The sequence below is a fragment of the Gordionus sp. m RMFG-2023 genome, chromosome 3 (genome assembly GCF_954871325.1).
Source record: "Gordionus sp. m RMFG-2023 chromosome 3, tfGorSpeb1-WG-v2, whole genome shotgun sequence".
In the NCBI taxonomy this organism is placed as follows: Eukaryota; Metazoa; Nematomorpha; class Gordioida; order Chordodea; family Parachordodidae; genus Gordionus; species Gordionus sp. m RMFG-2023.
The window spans coordinates 12,838,649-12,864,448 of NC_088777.1; the positions used below are offsets into that span (position 1 = coordinate 12,838,649).

Consider the following 25,800-nt stretch of genomic DNA (forward strand, 5'->3'; position numbering starts at 1 on the left):
ATATAATTATATATATATATATATATGTATCTATATTTTAATTTTCCGATGTCTTCACTACATTATGTCTTCACTACGCCATGTCCTAACTACGTCATATCCTCGCTTAGTAAGTACACTTTTTTTACAATCATATGGACCTAAAAAGTATTTATTATTGATATATTATTTATAATTCTTTGAGGGTGACTAAAATACGAATTGCAAGTTAATTGTGAATCGCCTTGACTAAACTCAAAATGATATATATAATAAGTTTGTTGAGTTAAGAAAGATTTTTTTACAACTAATATAAATAAAAATTATGAATGATTTGTTATATATTTTGAAAAATCTATAAATATATCATATAATGTCATTGTATAATACACACATTTTTTTAATATTTTGACAAGAGGAATAATACTACAAGATATTTCAAACTCAATAATTATTCCCCTAGCACATCTATTTCTTAATTATAAACAGATTTTTAATATTTATAGGGGTAGTGATGTTAAAATTTTATGGGATATTTTGTAAGGAAATAGCTTTTCCTTGCCTCTTTTCTATTCCAGTTGCTTTTCCCTTCTCTTTCCAAATCCCCTTTCCCCCCACCCCTTTTCTTTTTACTTGAGTTCTTTTTCTTTCTATCCCTTTTCATTCTTTCCATTTTCATTTTCATTTTTCTTTCTGTTTACCTTCCCCCCCCCCCCAATCATTTCTCCTAATTTATAAAATCTGAATATTACAAAAAACTTTTGTAAGAAAATAAATATGTTTACAAAATCATTTTTTTTTGACTTTAATAAAGTAAACATATTTCCATTTTTATCGGCTATAATTTTGACAGTTTTTAAAAATTGGCTAAATAAGGCAGTTTAACAAAAATACATTCAGACGAGAACATGCCCATATTTTAGAATAAACTAACCAAATATATTTAATCATTAGCTAAAGTTAAATGGATTGAAGAAATGATTTTATTATAACAATGATTCAATGATAAAATAAATATAAATCAATATAAATATCGAATTGGTATTCAATATCGGATCAGTTTTGTAGTAATATCGGATGATATTCAGTCTTAATTATTTTCAATAAATATTATTATAAAAGTCCTTAAAAAATGTAAATATCAATATAAAAGTCCTCAAATATTGCTCATAATATTTTAGACCAAAATATACAAGACGTTTATTTTTATTTTTTGAGAAAATTGATTTCATAATTTATATGAATATATAAATAGTTCAATAAATTTTATTTAGATATTTGACTTTCGTTATGAAATAATGATAATTAATATAATATGCGAAATATACAAAATAATATTTAACTTCCTAGTGAAAAACAGAAAAGTGATGTGATCTATAAAAATACCTTTTAATAATTTATTAAAATTTAATAAAAAATAAACAATTCTTTATCTTTATCCTTATTTATTTTGTTTTTTTTCTTACTTCATTCATACCCTTCATACCTACATTTTTCTTGTATGAATTCTGGACATGCTGAGACTAAAGAGAACTCCTATTTCCCTCAAATATTAGAGTCCGTTAAGCATAAAAATTGACCCTACTGAGTTTATTTAATAATGTGGATATATATTCGGATTTCCCTTGTAAAATTAAATTTGAAATTATATTATTAGTGTAGTATAGGTTTATCCAGCCGGGTGTGATAAAGCAATTATGAACTTTTTATGTGAAAATATTAAATTCACGTGATATTTTACCTTTGTAAATAGTTTAATCGGTCAGCTGAATTTTTTAAACGTTTAAAAAATTTATCATTTCTTATTAAATTAACTTATCCTTTAAATACCAAACTTATTTTCAAACAAAATCACATACAATAAATACTGAATTATAAGGATATATATTCGGAATGATCAGCATGTGGAAAATTCGTGAGCTTACGGATAAAGTGTAAGCCTGAAATTTATATTTGTATTTTTGTAGTTTTGATTTTAAAGATAATCCTTTCATAATCAAATTATGAAAATCAGATAAACAATTTTTAACTTAAGATTGAAATGGAATATTTAATAAAATGTAATTAACACCTTGGAATATCCTTATTTATAAACACTTATTTTTTATATGATAATCTTTTAAATAACCATTATTAATATACAAATTTATTAAAATAATTTTATTTTTAAATCAAATACTCTATTAAAATTTAGAACCAATGCAGTTATGAATTACACTGAGGTAGAAAGTAAAGTTAGAGAAGCAACTAATGATGACACATGGGGACCCACAGGACAAATTATGATTGAAATAAGTCATTACACACATTCATTTCAACATTATTCAGAGGTAATGGCTATTATATGGAGGCGTATGTTCCAAGAAAATAAAAACAATTGGAGAAGGATTTACAAGGTTTCACATACATCAGTATTTTAAAAAAAATATAAAAATGATAATTAAAAATTAGGAGCTTAGCCTAACACTGCATGCTAAGATTTTTCTAAAAGATTGAGCCAATAAAAAAAATAAAGTAAGATAGGACCACCTGGTAAGCTCATCCTCTTAGTATAATTTTGACTTGATATTTATTAGGCCAGACTGTGAGATCCCTAATGCTAATTAAATAAAAGGAAAATAACATTTATTAAATAATATATATGGCCAATATTCATGACAATCATTCATTGATTGTTATTGCTAATGGATTATTACTCTAAAATTAAAAGTAGGACTGATACTAAAAAAAAATATATATTAAATTTAATTTTTTTTATTATTTTTGTAACTAGAAAATAAAATAATAGGCATCCTTTATCATTTTCTTAATGTAATATAGATTTTCAATGATTTATAGTATTTTATAATTGTAAAAATTCAAATTACTTTTAGGCTTAACTTACTTTTAATTTTACAATTCTTGATTTAACCCTTTAAAGTCCTGTGAGCTAATTTGAGATCATCATATTGAATGTTATTTTTTAATGTTTAAAAAAACTCAATGATTTAATTTAACATTTTTTAATAAATATACTAATGTATTCAATCATATTTTATCATAATAAAAAAAAATATGCTTTTTATTTATTTTATTATCATGTAAATTTTGACTCGTTTCAATTTTTTCTGAATTATTTGATTTTACATATTGTTTAAATATATTTTAATTCAAAAATTTTGAAAACTGTTTATTTTATAAAGAAGACAAAATATTCAAATATGTCATGAATTTATATTTTTTTAGAATTTTAATTATTTTTGTAAATATAATTTTAAAATTATGATGCCAAATTAACTCATTGGGAATTTAATAAGTTATTTTATTAACATTGAGTAAATTTTATTTTTTATAGATCTAATAATTATAATTGAAGGTGATATTTCAGAAACAGATATTGAAAATAGTGAGGATATTAATCATCCTATTGACAGTATAGATACAAATTCGCCCACAAATGCACTCCACATAGAACTTGATAATGTTCATGAAGGTCCTAGTTTTCCTAATCTCAGTAGTAATTGGGTATTAAAAAATATTGAATCATTTGATACAATATTTTCTAAAAAGTTTTCTAATCCCCCAAATAATATTCCAACACCATATCACTTTGAATAATATTTCATTTGATAGATACCTGCATTGTGAATGCATGGCTATTGTATCGAAGACATTACTTCAAAAAAATGAAAAATCTTTTATAAAACTTATAACATCTATATATAGTTCCTGCCTTGTTAATGGCAGGTAAAATTAGTAAAATAAAAATAGGGAGACCATTAAATGAAAATCCTAAAATACAAAAAGGATATAAGTTACCTCAGATAATTACTGACGTTAGATATGATAATTTAGGGCATTGGCCAGAAGCTTCTAAGACTCGAAAAAGATGTAAATTATGTGTTATCGCATATTCAAGGACTATGTGTGAAAAAATTTATGCTATAACTAGGAAATAAATTTAAAAAAAATTTTCATAATAAATAAATATTTTTTTATATACATGCATTTCGCTCAATGATGCCAAATTGTATCATGATTTTTTTTTACCTGTATACTATGAAATATAAGTCGAAATAAAAATTTTACATCCTTGGTGTATATAAATGAAGATTTTTTATAAAAAAATTTTTTTAGTTTTATTTTAAAAGGTTGAGCTTTAAAGGGTTAATTTAAATATATTTATGAATTGTTATATTTTTTTACCTTATTTTATAAAACTTTCTTAAAAGTATATTAGGGAAAATATTTATATTAACAAATTTCTGATAAATATATTGTATAATTAAAATTTCATTTGGCAAAAACAAACAAAAGCCAAAATTTAAGAAGCAAAGAATCATAAACAAAAAAATCACTGCAAATAAATCATGATTTTGAGTAAGGGAAAACATCTTTTCCTTTCTTTTTATACTAATTAATTGGGAAAATAAATTAGAAGCATTAAAATTCATGACAACAAATGCCATGTTCATTTTTTTCTCTATTGAAAGAATTATAAAAAAAATAAGATACTTCTATTTAAAAATGTAAGGAATTACATATATAATAAAAATTCAAGGAAATACATTTAATATAAATGACAAATACAATACATAACAAATCTTATTCTCTTAGCATATCATTTGATTGTGTTTGCCCAAAACAAGCACATGTGGGTTTACCTAAAAATCGATTATAGATACTTATAGATTTATAATTAATTTTTATTTAAATTTATTTATTTCATCTAAGTATTGATCTTTTAAAAGATTACTATTTAATTTACATGTTGAATGTGGGAAAACCAATTATCACTATTTGATTTGAAGAAGTACCTAGCCTAATATGAGAGTCAAGTAAATGGATCGATTTTGTGTTCCATAAAGTGATGGGCTACATGTTAATTTTTTTGACCAATACCAATCTAATATTTGCCTATAATAACTAAAGCCACATATTTTTATTATTGATTCATAATTTTTATCTAAATTTCTTCCTTATCTTATATATTTTTATTTTGCATATGTACGGTAAAGAAATAAGAGGTAAATTAATAACTAAATTTATAATGTTGGAAATTTTATTTTGAAAATAAAAAAAAAGCTTGAAGTTTATCTATACTTCTTCGAGTTATCAATGTTTCCAGCAGTGCCAAAGTAATTGATTCTGATGGGTGCAGGTTGCTCGAGATACTAAATAAAATCTTGTTTTAATCTTCAATAATCAAAAGGATCAGCGAGATATATAAAATATCAATATCCTTTCCTTTATCAGATTTTAACTAATCCTAGAAATATTTTTATTGGGTTCATTTTTCAAATTTAGAGTTATTTTGTGAGCATTCAATATACCTCAATATATTTCTATTTATTTCATAACATTTCATATAATTTCCAAAGTATTTTTTTTTTAAATTATATGAATAATCGTTATTTTACCCTTCGTTTATTAATATTTACCAATTCGATTTTTTTTCAAAAGGTCAATTCAATATCGACGTAGATCAGTTACATTGGTGTAGTCTTAAAACAATATCTCCTAATTTTTTTTAGATAATTTTTTATTTGCCGCTCAGTTACGGCCAAGTGGGCTAATAGATATATAGGATAAACTTTTAAATATTATGATAATACTTGGCATGTAATTATATAACGTGAGTGAATATAAATTCAAGTTTTATAGATATTCTGAGCCGTTTCCCCCTTTTCTATCCCAAAATATTCCGGATTCTAGTTCCATCAATTTACTCATTAAGTTACATTTTCACTGAGCTGTTCCAGAATGTTCCCTTCCAGTTCGCTGGTGATCTGAAGTTGAGTTGTTTAGGAAAAAACTCTCATAGTGACATAAAGTCATATTTATTGAATATAAATTAAATGTTCATTATTTATAAAAAAAATAAATATTTGTTTTATTTAATGCACCTATTTTTAGGCTTTAGTGCTTCTAGCCTATTTGCTGAGAAATGGTTCCGAAAGAGTTGTGAACTCTTGTAGAGAACACCTTTTTGACCTTAAAACTTTGCAAAATTTTTCGTACATCGATGAAAGTAACAAGGATCAAGGGATCAATGGTTTTTATTTTTATATGATCTTTTTTTACAAAAACAATTTATAATTAATACTATTGTTGTTATAACTGGAAAGAAAAAAAATAAGTAATTAATTAGCTTAGATAGAGCAAACTGGCTTGACTCATTTGGAAGAGATTTAGTTGTAAAAATCAAGCCCATCAAATGATAAAGTATAAATTTTTACAATTAAATCATTTAATCGAGTTCCTTCTATAACACTATGCGAATTATGCCTATTCAAATACGAATGTAATAATCAATTATTCCTAATCAACTCGTATTCATACGAATAATAAAATATACTATTCTAGTTCGATTGGTATAATTACGAATAGCAAATTATAGGGGTATGCCGATACCATTCTTTGGAGGCCCACCCGCCGGTACTATTTGCCGATATAAATCAATATCGGCCGATTAGTCTATCCGATTTTTAATATATTTTAATTTTTATTATACCACAACATAAGCCATTTAAAAAAATATATACTTTATCAAATTTTACTTAAATTATCATTTAGGCTTTTATTATATTTTTAACAAACTTTATTTTCAATTATTTTATTTTTTTTAAAAAATATCACTTCATTTATATAAGAATGTTCTTAATTTATACATAAATATATTTTCTTAAATTAATTAATTTAACTTAGGACGCCATTTTATCGGATCAAATCTGCCAATTTAATAACATCGACAGATAACCGATATTTTAAAAAAGACGAAAACTCGTCCCGATCCGAGCCGACGAAAAATATCGGTACATTCCTAGCAAATTATTTGCATTCGTTTTTGAATAGGCTTACTGCAGATTCAAATTTTTTATTTAGAAAATTTTGAAAAAAATTGGGAAATGGGAGGGAAGAGGGTTCACATGCTCAATTAACATCCCCTTAAAATACGCCAACACTCTTGGGCGAGGTAGTTTTATGGTTAGAGATATGGGATAAGGTTAGTTACGTTAATTACGATTTTAATAAAATTTAACTACTTTTAACATTAACCGAAGAAACATGAAAGAACTAAATAAAATGAAAGAAGAATAGTGATAAAAAAGAAGTTATAAATATTATATAAAGCAAAAACATATATTAAATATAGATAAGCACAAGCCAATAATAATACATAACAAAAAAATGGCCTTGTATCATAGAAATTGAAAAATTATGGGAATAATATTTTTATTATTTTATTTTTTAAGAGGATAAAAAAACAGCTCCATATATTGTAATACTTTATGTTAAAAATAAACCATAATTTCAATTTTCTAATATTCAAAAAAAAATGCCTTTCGGCCCTCTAAAAAAATCAAAAAAAAAGAAAAATTTACGAATATCACTTCCAAAATATAAAATAACTTATAATTTTTTTTTTCGAGAACTTGCAATTTTAATATAATATTTTTGTCTTATTTTCTTTTTAGAATTCTAAATAACTCTCTGGATAAAGAATGTGATTTTTAAAAATTAAAAAAAAGAGTCAAGACTAACATGAACGCAGTTTAATAAATAGTTTATTATGTTCTCATTTATTATAAGTTTTTTTTCTCTCTTTTTGGCGATTTTATTTTTCAGATTACCTGTTTCTTTAGGCATCGTTAAATGGAATTTAGAGCCTTACTTTTTTGCTTAAAAAAAATTAAATAACTTTTTACAAAATTTATCAAAATGGGGGATAACACTGATTTGACAAGAGAAATGGATAGGAAATGTCTTCGGGAAATATATTATTTTATCAGCAAAAAAATTTGAATATACTTTATTTTTATATTTTTTAGTCCCATGGTATTAAAATTGATTTTTTTTATAAAAAAAACCCCAATCTTAAAGATAAAATTATTAACTATAATTACCTTTGCGACGATAGACAAATGAACATAGAGAGAATTGGAATGAAAAATGAATAAAAGAAATTTATTATCATAACTAAATTAAGAAAGGAAGTTAAAGAAATAAAATCAATAAATTAAAAAAAAGGTATAATATAAAATAAATTTGAAATAATTTATTATATTTTTTTATTTATAAATATCTCAGTACGTCAGAAGGTTAAAGAGTTGATAGATTTTGTTCAAAACGACGAACGGCTCAAGGAGGAGAGAAAAAAAGCTAAAGCCAATCGCGAAAAATTTGTCGGTCTTTCCAACCAATCGGGGTCAGTCTCGCGCCACAACAATCATTCTTCTTTCGGGACTTACTGTAATTTCGTCCAAAAAATATTAATAAAATATAAATAAAGGAATTTTTATACAGGTATTCGAACCGCAAATAATATCGGTTCAGGTTTCGATTCAGATAAAAATTACAGCTCTCTTTTAGTTCGAACCTCTAAAACCCGGCTGAACTTTTTACACATAAAACATTATTAGAATTAAAAGAGAATTAAATTTTTAAAAATGTTATTACTAATCCCTAAAAAGGATTATTGAGTCCGTTATGAAAATTAAATATCTTCCGGATTTTCTTCTATCAAATTTATATCTTATAAGGAGGGAAGAATTTGATTCTATGATGGAGATTATTAATAATCTTAAAGGGAGTTAGGCTATCGTGGAGTTCTGGCCAACTTCCTTCCTTAATGTGATCGATTTCATTTTAATATTATTTGAGGACTTTTACCCAATATTCACCAAAATAGATCCGATAACGATATTTAAAATTTATCCTAATTTTAATCCCTTATCTTAGCACCATAGAACGATACATATCAACTAAAATCCTTATATAAAAAAATTAAATTGCAGCTGCAAAATGATCAAAAATTTTTTTTTTATACCATTATTAAAATAAAGTAACTAAATTAAGCCATATATCGTAAAAATTAAATAAATAATTAGATAAAAAAATAAATCCAAACCGAAACGAATATCGGTTCAGGTTCGGATAAAAATAATGGTTTAAGGTTCAGGTTCGGTTCGCAAAAAATAAAAATATCGGTTCGGTTCGAACCTCTAAAAACCTGTTTGAACACATTTGTATTCAAACCTACATTAGGATTAGGAAATTTTTTTTTTTATTTCATAATTAAAATAAAAACCATCATTTTTATTAATTGCACATTATAAAATAATATTTAATTTATAAATATAACAAATAAATATATCAATGATTAATTTAAATATGAACAATTACTTAAATTTTTTTTATTAAGCTGCACAATTAATATATTTTCAAAATTCGTCTCACTCAAATTACATCTATAAGGAGATAATATAAATTTAATTGTTGAAAAACATCTTTCTACACTAACTTGGGTAGCTGGCATTGCCAGTATGATATCAGATTTGATGTGTCATTTATAATACTATATGTAAATAATTTATATATTAGATTTAATTTTTTTCATTATAATTTATAAGCTAAAAATATTGCAAAATGGCAATACACTAAAGTTTATAAAAATTATGACTGACGTTTATCAATCAAATGTGATTGATAATATATTTTAAAACAATTGGAATATAATTAAAATATTTGCAATATACTACTAGTATAGTAATAACTTAGACATTATTTTATAAGCATAAAATTATGAGACTCGAACCGATTCAGAGGCATTTTAGCGGGTTTATCAATCAAATGTGATTGATAATAATTTTTAAAACAATTGGAATATAATTAAAATATTTGCAATATACTACTAGTATAGTAATAACTTAGACATAATTTTATAAGCATAAAATTATGAGACTCGAACCGGTTCAGAGGCATTTTAGAGGTTCGGTTCAGGTTCGGCTAGAAATTTTTTAGAGGTTTAGGTTCGGTTTAGGTTCGATAAAAAATACAGGTTTTTAGCGGTTTAACGGTTCAGGTTCAGTTTGGATCCCAAACACAACTTTTAAATTAATGTTGAAAAAAAAACTATTCAAAAAATCAGCCCTTTTTTTTGAATATCGGCAAGTAATAATAGGTGGAACCTACTATTCCTATCCTATATTACAACGTATTGTTTTAAGCGAAGAATAAAACTAATTTTGAAACCTTTTACAGTTAAAATAATCTGATTTTTATTTATTTTAAAGGAAGATTTATTAACTCATTCCTTCAAATATTTTTTTAGCCCCTATTCAATTCTGAGTCTGATTAATGTACATTCCTTACTTTTATTTGATATGGTTTTATTTTAATTTTATAGATGTTATCGGGTATAACTCGAATGGCATTGGATAAGGCTTCCACAAAAACTAAAAATTATTTTAAAAAATTTGAGCTTTTTTCCACTGAACCCGGAAACCTCCTTTAAGACTTATAGCAACCCGATGGCATTTAATACTTACCTCAACTCACAATTCATTCATTAAAATTAATGCTGTAAACATTTCTAAAAAAATCGAACGCGTTCAACGTTCATTGACAATAACCTAACACATTCACCCTCAACATTCATCTTCAGAAAAAGGAAGGCGTTCACGTTCCTTCAAAACTTTAATAAATAAATGCCTTATAATTTTTTTTACACAATATATTAGCTATGTTTGAAATTAATAGATTTATTTAAAATTTTCTTATTAATTTTTTAATATTTTCTTCTGATAGACAGGAAGGTTTGGTATTTAATATTGCATTATACACTAAAAAACACGCTCTACAGGGGCAGATGGGAAAATTGCAGTTATATACTTTATAAATAACTCTCTTAGTGCAGGGAATTTATTAAAAATATTTATCCCCCCTTTGTTTCATAAAATTATATGAAATACAACATTTCTTATGATCTTTAAAAAATATTTGAAAAAATTATTAGGCTACTTATACTTATATTTTGTAGAATAATAAATATTACAATTAAGTTTTAAATTAGGACTTGAAGATTTTGAAACTGTTATTATACTTTTTGGACACATTTTACATTTGATAAAGATAGAATTAATTTCTTTGAATATAAGATGTTACTAAAGTATTTATTTCTTAATTTTCAGAATCAGATAATGATGAAATAACAATATCCATGCTAATGCTAATCTATAAAATTAATATATGATAATAATATTCAAATTAATGAACTATAATATAGAACATAAATAGTGGCGGGTTAAAAAAAATTCAAATTTGATAAAGGAAACCACTCATAAATTCGAATTAATATTTTTTTTATTTTCAAATGAATATTAATAAAAATAGTTTTCAAAATTGAACGAACGTAGATCACGAACGCGTTCGTCAAAAAAGGAACGTGTTCACAATCAAGGTTCGTCAAAAATAAAAAGAAGGCCATTCATACCGGATTGAACTACTACGCTCTTATATATCAAACGACAATTTTAAAAAAAAATCATTAAAAATTAATAGGAAATATTTTTAATTAGTATAATATAATTTATATTTTATATCACATTTTTATCGTTCATATTTTTTGTTATCCTTTTATTAAGAATGTATTTATATTATATTAAATACATTTAGAAATATTTACACTCATAGATTTATATAAATTTGAACGCTTTCCTTTCCTTTTTTTTTGCAAGTGAACGATGGACGCGAACGAATTCGCGTTTCAAAAAAATATGCTTGCAGCACTATTTATAACTAATTATCTTTTGAAATTAAAACAATTTTTATATAATAAATGATTGACCGACTAGACTACCCGTTCTTAATATTGAGATTAACCATTATTTCAGCCAGTACAGGGTGCATAAAAGTTGATGGCCAAAATTTTCTAAAAATTTATAAGGTAATGTAACAACTTTACATAATGCTGGAATACATTACCAGTAAAATCATATTTTTAATAATTTTAAAAATCTCTCGCTAAAATTATTTTAAAATTGAGAGATTCGGAATCCCCTTGGATTCCATGTCCCAACACCACACATAATATGCGCAGAACAAAACGAGTCTCCAAATAAAAACGGATTGTAATATAATATTATGTCTCCTTGATGTGATTTTTATAGGGACGTAGGTCATTTTATAGATTGCCCTAAATACCTTTTATTTCTCAACATTTTTAGGTTCGTAAATGTTTTAACAGATAAATAAGATAATATATTAATTTAAATGTAAACCTCTTCAAAATGCAATTTATCGTAATATTTAAAAAAAATAATGTACTGGCTACTTTAGTATGGTCTAACCCAAGGAAATTACCATTACAGCAGCGGATTTAAATTACTACTCCTCTATTGTCACATGACCTGCCAGATTTGACAAAAAAGATTAAATTTTATTTCAATTCATTTTTATTGTACATTATCCCGAACCTATATCTCTCAACCCTTTAACTCTAATCTTTAATGCTACACCTTACTTCAGATACTTTAAATTTTGAATAAATTTACCCAATCGAAAAAATTCATTGAGTTGATATTATCCTACTTTACATATTATTACCAGAGGCGTCTCTGATGAGGGAAGGAAGGTTGGCCTAAATTTAAAGTGATCACGCCTATCTGAGGAAACAAATTTTTTAAATTATATAATAAAAAGTAATGAAGGAAAAAAAAATTGATGGCTTTTTCATGCGGAAAAAAAATTATCTCACTTTTTTTATTTCTAAAAAAATATGAATCAGCTGATTATGACCAATCATCTCTCGAGGAGACGTCTAGCCAATCGCAACCCGTTACATATTTGGACGAAAAGTTTAAAAACTCTGACAATTTTGGCGCAAATTCTGACGTTTCTAAAACAGATATGGATGATACCCCGGCTATGGCCAAGTAAATGATAAGCAATAAATTGAGCCATTGTTCAGTCATAATCTTTATATTTCATCTCTAAAATGACTGTGAAAACGGGTTCGAGAGACTAAACCGGTGCGAAAAATATTATTTTTAAAAATTCAGTTTGGTTCGAAACTCGGGTCACCGGATTGTTTTACACTCATCTAGCTCATCTTTTCGAACTTTGAATCCTCTAAAAATTCTATCCTTTAAAAAATCCATGATTGAATCTACATTAAAATTATGCCTTTTTATTATTTTATAATACAAAACCCAAAAGTATTATTGGAGTTATATTTAAATTTTGGTGTACATCTAAATAGGCAAAAATTAAGACTGGAATTATAAATTTTACTCTCATTAATATTTTAATTCCACTTTTATTTCAAATTAAGTTAGAGTTCAAGAATTCCTCTCCATCCACCTTTTATTTTAAACTTAAAAATGGGGGTAATATAATATTAAATATTAGTTTCTTATATGCTAGCTAGATGGCACGTATTTTTTTTTGAATGGCTCTCACATAAAATTGATATAAGTTAAGTTAAAACTATAAATTAACTCTATGCCGATTTTACTTTACGTATTTGTTACACAAATTTAAGACCTAAAATCGTTGCCACTCAAAATAAAAACGCGAATAAGAAACCTTCCTCTAGGGTAGTGTTGGCTCGGACCGGGGTCATCGACCTGGGACCTAAGGCACAAGAATTTATTCTCAAAAACGACAGTAACTAGCCTTTTAGCCTTTTTTATTATGTTTTATTGATAGCATCATTTTTTATTGGTCTTTATATTTTCCTCGCCATCTTGCACTTTTTAAACTTATATTTAAGTTAATTTTTAAAATATTTATATTTACTAATATAATTAATTACAAAAAATTTGTGTGTATAATTAATTCCTTTTAATCATTTTCATTGTTATAAAATAGATAATGCGCCCGCCTAACATTGGATAAAAACTAAACTAATTAAACAAGCTTAAATTATTTAACTAATTTTAGAAAAATATCATTCCAACGACATCACTTTATAACTTTTTTGTAAATGATTGTAATTAATTATGAATTCCTTTTAAAAGTAATTATACCCAACTCCTCTGATACCATTAATGTTCTTTATAATTATTTTATCTGTTCTTTATAAAATTTTCCAATAATGTTATAATAGTAACAATACTTTTTATTTCATAATGAAATGTATTTAGTATTTTGAAAAAATTTAAAAGAAAATCTAAAATATTGAAAGAAATGAGGAAAATAAAAAAGATGACAAATAAGAAGAAGATAATGAGGAAGAATTAATAGTAAGTAAATGACAAAAGGAAAGAAAATTATTTTCAAAAATTAATATTGAAAATTTTACTTAATAATAGACAAAAAAAATTATAAAATTGAAGAAAGACAAAAAAGATTAACTAACAATGTTTCTTTTTTCAGTAAAAAATTTTCATTTTCCTTTTTTGGAATGGGAAATCCTGTTCCTTGTTAAATTTAAATTTATCGTTAATTTTTCAAATACATTTTTTCCTTTAAAATATTAAAAATGTTACCAAAGAAGGTTTTATAGTGAGACAATCCTGACCATATAATTATTAATAATATGGTACATTATATCTAAAAGCATTTAAATATTATAGCAAAAAAAATGCTATTTATAAAGAGCGATTATACTGCGCTGTGGCATGGCAGACAGACTGATATTTAAAAAACGTATAATTCAAATTTTTAAACCTTTTAAAATAAGATTCGAATATGTTTGTTGGAGATTTTACCGCAAACTCCGACCCTAAAAAAGATGAAAGAAATTATTCCAAATCTTCAAATCAATCACAATCCGATGATCTATTCAATATTGCAGATTTTAAAACTGAAAAGAACGATGTTGGAGACGTAATTATTTTTCTATTTGAAAATATGATTTGATACTTAATAGCATGTTTAAGGTTAGGAATTCTTGCAATTAGGGATGTAAATTTTAACTAAATTTCCCGGGAAATTTGGAGAAAATAGGGAAACAATGGGAGAAACGGGAAACTCTCTTTTTTATAATACTTTACAGGTCAATATTGATTTTTTTTATGCTTATTGAAAATATTGATTATAAACATTATAAATAAACAAATATGATTTAATTTCAACTAATTTGTGATATCTTTACATGTTTTATTTGAAATTATAGACTATAAACAATATTAAAATAAAATTTTGAGTAATTTGTTAGTTATCTTCGTTAGAAGAAGAAAAAGATTCCAGATCATAGCTTGGAATTCTAGAATCCACAATTTGTCATTTGCAGAAATTTCTCTATTACTCTCGCATTAACTAAATATTCAGAAAATCGGTTAATGATATCCAACCCCTTTGCAACTTCATCTTAAATTAAATCCGCAAAACCGGTCAAATATATGAGCAGCATAATGTATGTCCCAGCAACAAAATTTTTTTCGGCTTTTAATAAACTGCTCAAAAATTCTAAAATCACGCTCTGCCACAATAGATTTGATATTGTTTTATATTCGTTAAATGTCCCCCTGACATGAATAAATGCTTGAGGGACATCAGATAAATTATTCCCTTCTACTATCTATTTGTGTAAATATGACTTAAAAATTGTATACCTGCATTAAATCATTTAAAAACCCATCATTATCGAGAAGAGTAAGTCTCTTATCTCGATCAGTAAATATATCAAGAATTGCCATTTCATGTAGAATTTTTTTATTTTTTAACACGCTATCATCAAAACTATAACAGCCAAACGAGTTGGGCTAGGCAACTTTAGGAAAACAATTTTATTATTTTTTCTTAGGAGTTATTTTTCTTGGTTGATAAAAGAATATTTTTAGATTTTACATATATTTGATAATATTTATAGCTTTTGTGACTAAAATTTGAATAGTATCTTATTTGCTATATCCTTTAGAAGTAGATTTATTCAATAGTTGGATATATAATTTTTAAAAGGGCCCCTGCTTTTTTCATATTGCTTGCATTATGGTGTTGATTTTTAAAATTCCTATCTCTTCAATTACCTTGATAAATTTGTATGCATGTTGTTGATGTGTCAATCGATTTATAGAAAATGGGGCAAGGGGTTACCAGAATAAAGTTGATAATGCATTCTCCTCTTATATTTGTCCACCCATTTAATGAGAGTCAAATTTTTGCTTTTGTCTAATTTTTCATTTACTATATGTTCTATCCTTTTTGTCTAATATGTTTTGCTCAGTATATATCTGGAAAGCATTTTAAAAGCAGGTCTTAAGGATTGAAATAATTTCTTCCAATACAAACAATGGGTTATTGAAAATGGACAATTTGACATAAAGATGGCTTGTGCAAATTCAATTACCAGTTTACTTTGTTCTTCAGTTGTTATGTTATCAATGTATTTCATTACATTGTTTTTTTGAAAGGATTTCATTTTTGTTTATATCATCATTTTTATTAGAATTAATATTGGGAGATAAAGTTGGTTTATCACTGAAATCAGCAACATTATTATTTGGTGGGGTAATTTTAATAAGTATCTTCTAGAATTTTGCAAATGGAGATAAGGAAATGAACATATATTCAAAAACAAAACACAATTATAACTTATGATATGAACCACGAGGAGAAAATATTTTTATAATATATAATAAAAATCGTATTTATTTTATCATAAGACCATTTTTAAGAGAATGTTAATATTATAAAAATCATGCTGATTTAAGCAAAAAACCTATTATAAAAATTGGGAAAACTATAGGGGAAATTTCTCTTATTTCTTGGAAAATTTCTTATGTTTTACATCCCTACTTACAATGCTCTTTTTAAAATGTGATATATTTTTTTTCTTTCGACATACATTATTTTTAAAAGTAAAGCTAATTTATTTATATTGACAGATTAAGTATTACCTATTTAAAAGATTATACATTAAAAGAGCGATAGAATAAAAAAGGTAAAATGGAAAGATGAGATATGGTTTTTTTTAAATAAAGGAAATAGATCATAAAGAAAATATAAAAATCTATTTTTTTTCTTTTATAAATTTTTTTTTGATAAAAAAATATTATTCCGACAGTTTCTCCCATCTACGAAACAAAAGGAATTCAATCAACGAGGAGGCCATGCCCAAAACTTAGAATTTCCCAAATTATGCGAAACAAAACAGATCAATGTTAAATCTTCTAATGTAGACATGCTAGCAGATATTATATCCTCCCCTCAACAAAGTCTTCCTAACAAACACAATACCGTTAATCAAAATGGAATTCATCTATTAAAGTAGGTTCTGTTATAAATATTAAATAGGAATAAGTAGTGCTGTAAAGTAACGTTGTTACTAACGGCTTTCCCTTTTTGAGGTAAAGGGACACTATTTGTTACTGGTTTCAAGATGTAACGAGTAACGCGTTTCTTTTTTTGAGTAACGGTAACGCAAAACATTACTTAAAAAATTTTCCTTAAAAATATGGGAAAATAATTTTAATTTAAATTTTATAAATAATTTAAGCTGAGTTTTTAATTCAGATCAAACATCAAAATTCTTCATTTTTATTTATTGTATTTTTGTTACTGTTGTCGAAGGGTTCACATCTCTGGTCGATATTTTTTATTTTCGATTATGCCCTAATTCAAATATTTACCTCAAAAAAAATGAAGGTATCTTAGGCCTTCCTCGAGGTCTTGATATTCCTATTTCCATCAAGATGAATCTCTTTACCCAGTCATCTTTTGGTTTACGTTCCACATGCCCAAACCAACTTAGTATTTCTTCCATTACAACTCCAATCACTTCTATTCCCATTTTTGCTCGCAATTCCTTGCTAATTTTTCTTTCAAAGATACCCCATACATCCATCTAATCAACCTCATCTCTGTTCTTTCCACTTTGGCTTCGTGGGTCACTTTCATTGCCCATGTTTCGCCGCCATAAACTAAATAACTCCTCACACAGCTTATGTAAACTTTCCCCTTAACTTCAGAGATACGTTTTTATTTGCTAGAATAGACGACATCTCTCTAAACTAAATTCTGATAAAGATATAAAAAATAATTTGATGAGAATCGGAATGAAGATTTTTGTGAGAATAATCAGAAGTTATTTTGAAAATTTCTTTAAATATTTTTAATAAATTTCCCCAATTAAAATTATTATTTATTAAATATAATTCAATACTTTCGTCCTCTGCCCCAGTTGAACTTGTGTTTAGCACAACGAAAGCTGTGCGTTCTTATTTATGTGATCAATTTGTTAACTCATCTTATAATATATTATTTTTGCATAATTTTATTTTTATTATCTTATGTAGGTTTTATAGTCAAAACAATTGGTTAAATTATTTTCTATATATAATATTTATAATTATGTAATTTAACTTCTAATATTATGCAATTACATTGACCTCAATAATATAATATTAAATGTAGGAAAGTTGTATGTGTTATAAATATAATATTCAAATTATAACCTTTTAAAATATATAAGATATTAAAATATAACAGTGGGAGAAAAAAATAAAAAGAAAATTTATATATAATATTTATTATTCGATAAGTAAGAGTAACGCGTTACTTTTCTAAAATAGTGAGTAACACGTCCCTTTTTTTACAAGGTAACGGATAAATCGTTAATTTTTTGAAGTAACGGTTACAGTCCTAGGAATAAGTTGTTTAATAATAGGGAAATATCCTTTATTTTTGAGGATAATTTTAGTAGAAACTAGGTGACACACAAATTGAGCAATTAAAAAAAAATTATTTTTTCCTAAAAATCAGAGACTGCTGTGAGGTCTCATTATTTTGAATAATTATGGTTAGAGAAGCCGCCAACAGAGTTAAACCCTTAGGTAGAATTACAGTGTCAATTTCTATATGTATTTTCTCATCTGTTGTATTTTGTAAATTTTTTCAAAGGAAGATTGATGAACAGTAAAAGAATGTTAGACACTCCATTAGAAATCGGCTAGGCCCAGCCTTTAAAATATATTTTGTACGAAGTGCCCCCCCCTTACCACATAATAACTTTTTATGAAAACGACATAAATTTTCCTAATTAGCAGCTTTTAAAATATTTTCAAAACTTCGGCCGTTCTGGTAAAAATATTTTAGACAATTTATTCGGTCTGGCCCAAAAATCTTTTTTCTCGGTCCGCAGACCAGTCTTTTAATATCCGACGTCTCCCCTCTATATGGTTTTTCTACTGATTAATATTATAATTAAAAGATATTTTTTAAAGACCCAGATTATGAATTTTTTATATATTTTTAGGACCCTGTTTATAATAAATTTTTGGGCAAGGCTTTGATCTGGGCTAGGCTTACATGTCTCTTAAAAAAATATATTTCTTATATTCTTTTTTATAAGATCTTTTAGATTTATTTTGTTCACATAAAATAAAAAATAACATTGAAGTGATGAATTCAGTGATTTTTCATCTTGGGGCGGGATAGCCAAATCAGCCAGCAATCAAAATTCTTTCAATCCTTTCCTTCCAAACGTTACTGGTATTTTTGCATTATTATTGTAATTATTTTTGCTCAATCAATTTTAAGATTCATTATTTCAATTTTTACTTGATAGGAAAGATAATTTTTTTATAAATTTATTTTAATTATTAATAGTTACCATATGAAATTGAATAAGACCTCTAAACAGTAATCGTTCAAATAGGATTAGGGCCTTTGACCCATTTAGTAGGAAGATTGCTAATCAAAAGCATTTTCGTAATATGGACTTAGAATTTAGGGTTGGCATGTTTAAGTCAAATTCATTTAAATCAATAAATTTTTATTGGATAAAAGATTAAAATTTAAATCAATTCTATTTTTTTTACTTGTATTTTAAATAATTATTAGTATTTTTTGTTCAAAAACATTTTATTATTACCCTTATTTTCATTTTTTTATTTTTCATATAAGTTTTAATTAATTGCTAACTTTTATCATAATTTTATATTTTTAGTATAAATCCTGGAATTATTTCTTTTTATAAATTGAATTTCTATAAAAATATTCATTTTTAAATTTAAAATTCGTCGACAAATAAATGAAATATTTAAAAATTAAAAACATAAAATTTAAAAGAATACAAATAAACCACCTTTTTAAATGATTTTAAAATTTAAAAAAAGGAATTTAATTAAAATAATCAGACTATTTTTTCAATTATAAATGAACAATTATTAAATACTGATAACGAATGTTTAAAATACTTTCTTTTGTCAAATTCGATATTATTAGTTTATTCGTAAATGTTACAGGGGAAATAAATATTTGATGATAAAATGTATACATGTCCACCGTTAATAAATTTGTCTCAGGAGTTATTTTCCTCCCAAATATAGTATTTAAATCAAGTTTTTCGATTTTATATTAAATAAATTATGATTTTTGTCAATCTCAGTAAGTCTTGAAAAAGGGTTTCATTATAGATGTGATATCTTTTAATATTAAATTTTAGCGACTAATTCACTTTCCAATACGATCATTGGGAAAAATATGAATTTTGATCTATTAACCGATTCTGCACTTCCACTATCGCGTACAAATATCAAATTGCCTCATCAAACCCATTCTAATAATACAGTTTTTTAGATTCGATTATTTATTATACTATTTTATTAATGAACATGAATTTTTTTTTATACAATAAAAATAAGTGAGAAGGAATTAAAATATTTTTGTATCGTTTAAGAATTTAAAAATACATATATTTGACAGAGTGACATTAAGAAAAATCAATTTTTATGTCATTTTATTTTATATTAAATACTAATTGCTTTTTTTTGTTATTAAAAAGTTTGATCTATTGACCCCCAGTTCCTATCAAAATTTTGAAAATTCTCCGGGAAATATGACCGATAGAAATAGTTACAAAATCTCCAACAACGATAGATCCCCCAAAAATGGCGATTTTCTGGATAATAATAATACGTGGTCTGATTTAAAAGGGAAAGTTGACATAAATTTGGATAATTTGTTCTTAAACAATAACAAATCCTTCACTGGAAGTAATAAAGGAATAAATACCAAAAATAACCCTTTAGTTAATTACCTCAGTTAATTTTCCCACTATAAAATGTGAGTAACTAAATAATGATTTACCACCTTTACCCGTCATATTATATGATCGACGTGATTCATTTTATTTCCTACCTGAAAGAGGGAACCGGTTATTAAAGAATCGATTATTTCTAGAGAAAGTTAAACGTCCATCTCGCCCATTTTTATAGGATAGGAACTCCATTTTTCAAAAGAGTTGAGTTAGAACCCTATAATAGTTAAGGAACTAATTATCCCCGCTAACTCGCCTTCATTTTTACCCTTTCCACAAATTGACTAATCAAAAGTTACCACCTCTAGTGTCGAGTTAATGTTGTTACGGAGTTTAAAAAAATATTTATTATTCATTTACTTTCTTTATAGCTCCGATAAAAAGTTTACAACAAGCACCCTTAAACTGCCTCAACAATACTTCGAAAAATAATATAGCCAATCCCGTTTCGAACAATAACTATAGCGCTAACAGTATTCTCAAACCGGACAAATACAGATGCTAATAACACAAGCATGATTTATCCTTGTCTTAACAAATATCGTCACAAAATGAATTATATTTTTTTTTAAATATAAATTCACTCTGTAACACATCTATTCACAAAATGGACTCATCCATCGTTTACTCATTTTTTAAAAATGAATTTTTATTTAAAAATAAAAACAACTACTTATTAGATAGTTCCTTAATACTTGGAACTGTTTTTAATGGTCACCCTCACTATTTGATCAGAAAAGTCGAATGTTTTTTTGGAAAAAATAATTATATTTTAATACACCATTTCTTTAATGAAATTATTATATCTTTTAATTGATGCTCAAAAGAAGAATACTAATAATATTAAATAACCTATATATATTTATATAATACAGAATTAACAATCATTGGATCATATTTATTATTGACGGTTATATTGACACATGCGCATATTTAAATCGCTCTTTTTTTAAATTTTACAAATTATTTTAACATAAATTATTATATAATCAATTTTTTTAAAAAAAAATAAAATTATTGATGATTGTTTACACACAATCAAGGCATATTCACGAATATACTTTCTTCTTTTTTAAAAATTTTTTTTATAATTTGTTACTAAGTCTAGAGTATACAAATAATTGTCATTTTAACAAAACTATTTTAACATAAGCAAGCACTTTAATGAATGGTTTTTTCCCAATCTGTAACTATTTTATATTATACCCCGTCCTAATCAAATATTTTAATCTTACTGAATTTAACACATCTTTTACTTTTACCAGCAATATTTTAAAAGTTTAATAAGCCCTTGGAAATATTTATATTTAACACAAAATTTTGAAATATTCTATTTTCGCCAAAAAAAATTAATGTTTTTTTCTAATAGCGCCACTTTATGATATTTATGAATTATGGGTTAAAAATGATTTTAAAAAAACGAAATGATTTATGAAGAAAACGAATTGGTTTTACACAAGTATATCCTATGATTTGTATTTTATTAAAAGTCATATTTTATCATTTTGATTGAAAAATTTGAATCAATGATTTGTTTGTAATTTTTTATATAAAATGAATAATAAAAGATATGGGATTTTTAAACATTTATTATTATTATAGTATTTAAGTAGAAGGTATTTAAAAGCTGGTTTCTTAAAAAATTTTCAGCAGTTGAAATCGTCCAATAATATAACCAAATTGGTACTGGGGCCATGGACTGGGCCATAATATTAACAATTTAAGTATAGACCAAGCCCGTGGATGTAAAGATATTAATGCTATATTTATCAGAGTTGTTAAATAATTTAGATTCAAAAATGTGGTATCTGCCTAGATACACTTTTTTAAATGTATCAGACACTATTTAAGAGGTATCTATCTATTTTTATAAATAATATGTCAGAGTTTATTTCATTACAACAGAAAACCAGAACTTTAAAATTTTAGAACAATATTTCTAGACAATCTGTGAAAAAAGTGAAATAATTTTAATATATTTTTGGGCACCCCTTAGATTATATAAGTTTGATACTCTAAATTTTGAATGATTTTTTTTTAAAATGAGTGTCGGGATTAGATATATTTAATGATTATCCAAATATAAAGTTGTTATTCATTAAATATAGCAACCACTCTGTTGTCAAGTGCCCCTGTAGAAGGGAAGGAAAGAAAGAATAACTACTTTAAATCATTTCTCTAACCCAAGAATCAGCTTGAATGCTATTTTTAAAAAAATCATTAATTTTAATTTTCTTAGATATATTAATAACAAAATTTGTTAGACATACCAAAATAAAATTTTCATTTTTTCTATACATAGAAAATTATTATTTAATGTTAACAAATGTAAAATTTATATCTCCAGAAGAACTATGGATAAACACAAATATAGTCACACTACACATTTACAGTATATGCAAGATCCAGGTCGATAGTTAAGGACAAAGGTGGACTCTTGCAATAAATGCCCACATACAAAAAAATTGTATCTATTACTCTCATTCAATCAACGCTAGAGATGCTGATCGAAATAACAAAAAATTTAATTGAAATTTATTTAAAGATCGAAAACTGAAAAGTCAAAAAATCAATTCTCGAAGCTTTTTCGCTTTTTTGCTAAACTAAGAATATAATAAGTGGTAAAATGCTTTTTTTTAAAGTAAAAGGGCTAGATAAATTGGACAGCTTTCTAAGTGGGGTGAAAATCTTTATTCACGGCGTCCAAATTAGACAGATTTGACTCAAGTTACTTTAACAACACTAGATATAGCTATAAAATTTGCTATTTAAATTATAATGTTAAAATATACATTTATTTCAATTGTTTTTTATTCCAAAATTCATAAAAATATTTTTCCACATATTAATAAATCAAAAAATTTCATAAATTACAAGTATATAATTTTTTTATTTATATATATAAAGGTTATACAGGAATTATTTCATTTTAGATGCAATCAACACAAACAGAAATGCGCCCTGGTAAAAAAACATCTACACGAATTGTCGCAGCAGTTATAATCTTTCTGGCAAGGATAATTCTCTGGAAAGCAATCTCTGTCAAAGTTTATAATGTAACGTTAAAAATAGGCGTATATAATTCCCTGTAGGGAGAAAAGTTTATTATATAAAAATGTATCCACCTATCATTATAAGTGTGATCGGTGTGCCGGCGGTTTGCCTATAGACATTTTATCTAAGATATTTTGCCATCAATTAGCCCCAATACATGCCTTTCCAAACATAAAAGTTCAAGGTACAATTTAAATTTTTTGATTATTAGTGAATAATTCCCCGGAAAAAATCCCCGTTTTTTAAGATATTAAAAATTAATAAAATGAGAGAAAAAATTCCCTATAAATATATCCATGGAATAAAAATCCTCAAATGATATATTTAAAAATTTTGAGAAGATCAATTCCGGAGATATTTTATAAGAATTATTATTGGGGTTTTTTTTCCTGGGAATTATTTTCCGCTTACCATAGGTTGTTTCCATCCAAAGCGGTTTAAGCGTTTATTATACTGTTTACACCCTATGATATATACACAGGGCCGTAGCCAAGAATTTCCAGCTGGGGAGCCCGCTACCTACTTAGTGGGGCCACTATTTTTTTTAAATAAAACAAATAGTTATGCATTCATAGAAATTTTTTGCTAATTTTTAAAAATTTGTAACATTAATAGCCTCAAAATTTTCTAAATGGCGAGATGTCTTTAAATGACAGTTAGTGAAGGTCACGGTCCGGACTGGACCGATACCCTCGGACCGGACCGGACCACGGTCCCTAAGAAAAAGATCGATCCAGACCGTGGTCCTAAATAAAAAGACCGGTCCTGTTTAAAAAACATATTTTTTTAACCTAATTTGATTTGTTTTATCATTTTATTAAATATAAGAGTATTATATAAACAATAAAATTTATCCAATGGTATTGAAAAAAATAATTTTGTGCTTGTAGAGGGCATATTAAAATTAAGAGTAGATTGTGTTTTTTGAGATATTTTCATCATTAGAAGTATATATTTTATGTTTTATCAGATGTCTGTTGAAGGTACCTAATTATTTTATTAAGAATAAGGTTAAGTAATTTTTACAATAAATTATACAGACAGTTTCTTTAAAAAAAATGGAACTATATAATAACTAAAATATTTTAATAATATTATTGCTTATTTTGATTAATTTATTGCTTAAAAAATTATAAACAATTATTTTGTTACTAGGTGCTGACGATACATTAAATTTGATACTGCAGTGAACACATACTCTATGTTTTTATTGGACTATAAGTAAAATGTTTCTTGGACAAACTTATGGTTTTCATATTGTAAAATAAAAATTAACAAAATCTAAAATGACTCCTCTAGAAAAATATCATAAAATAAAATATACAAAAAAATTATATTAATTGTATAGTAAAGCAAACTTAAACAATAATAAAAGAACGGTCCGGACCGCTGTCTGGACCGTAAAAAATAAAAAGACCGGTCCGGACCACGGTCCTCATGAAAAAGATCGGTCCGGTCCGATCCCGACCTTCACTAATGACAGTCCACCTCTGGTCTAGAAGTCTATTAAGAGTATGGCCTGTATATTTATAGGATACGTTAAAACGCCTAAAAAAATAATAAAATGCATTGGATAAATTAAAAAAATTGGAAATGATAACAATATTTTAGACGTGAAATAAAATGTAAAATATTTTGAACAACAGAAAGGACCTTTTTTATTAATCCTCCACAGACATGACATTTGCACCATCATATGCCTGGCTTATTACATTCGTTGGATTAATATTTAACTCATTAATTTGCTTTAAATGCAATCTGTAATGCCTTCAGCAAAACACTGTAAATTAAAAATTCTTTATTAAATTTTCTTGGACTTCCCCCAAAAAAATATAGCGAATAATTATGCTCAGGTTTTCACGACCTGATGCATCTTTTGTCTCATCAGCCTTAAGACAAAAAAAACATCTCACTTTTGCTATATTTATCTGTAATATATTCAACAGAGTTGTTAAAGTAGCGCGCTATTGTAGCAGGCTATCTTTCTTGGAAGCCATAGCTACACGCTACTTTTTTCCAAT

General features: G+C 25.7%; 1 protein-coding gene across 1 annotated transcript; it reads left to right on the forward strand.

Annotated features, from left to right (window-relative positions):
• Nucleotides 1–1,729: 1,729 nt before the first annotated feature.
• Nucleotides 1,730–22,112, forward strand: LOC135926062 (clathrin interactor 1-like). Its single transcript, XM_065461728.1, has 12 exons — nucleotides 1,730–1,913; nucleotides 2,174–2,375; nucleotides 5,875–6,013; nucleotides 8,050–8,211; nucleotides 12,527–12,674; nucleotides 13,283–13,407; nucleotides 14,426–14,571; nucleotides 16,751–16,953; nucleotides 19,085–19,176; nucleotides 20,132–20,256; nucleotides 20,471–20,681; nucleotides 21,097–22,112. The coding sequence occupies exons 1-12, from the start codon at nucleotides 1,873–1,875 to the stop codon at nucleotides 21,228–21,230; spliced, it is 1,728 nt and encodes a 575-aa protein (XP_065317800.1). The 5' UTR covers nucleotides 1,730–1,872; the 3' UTR covers nucleotides 21,231–22,112.
• Nucleotides 22,113–25,800: the final 3,688 nt, after the last annotated feature.

Bases quoted from the DNA above. Each gene is read 5' to 3' on its own strand.
- LOC135926062 (XM_065461728.1), top strand. From the start codon at position 1,873: ATGATCAGCATGTGGAAAATTCGTGAGCTTACGGATAAAGT. The intron at 8,212-12,526 runs GTAATTTCGTCC...AATATGAATCAG, and splicing joins TTCTTCTTTCGGGACTTACT to CTGATTATGACCAATCATCT. The intron at 20,682-21,096 runs GTAATAAAGGAA...CTTTCTTTATAG, and splicing joins TAACAAATCCTTCACTGGAA to CTCCGATAAAAAGTTTACAA.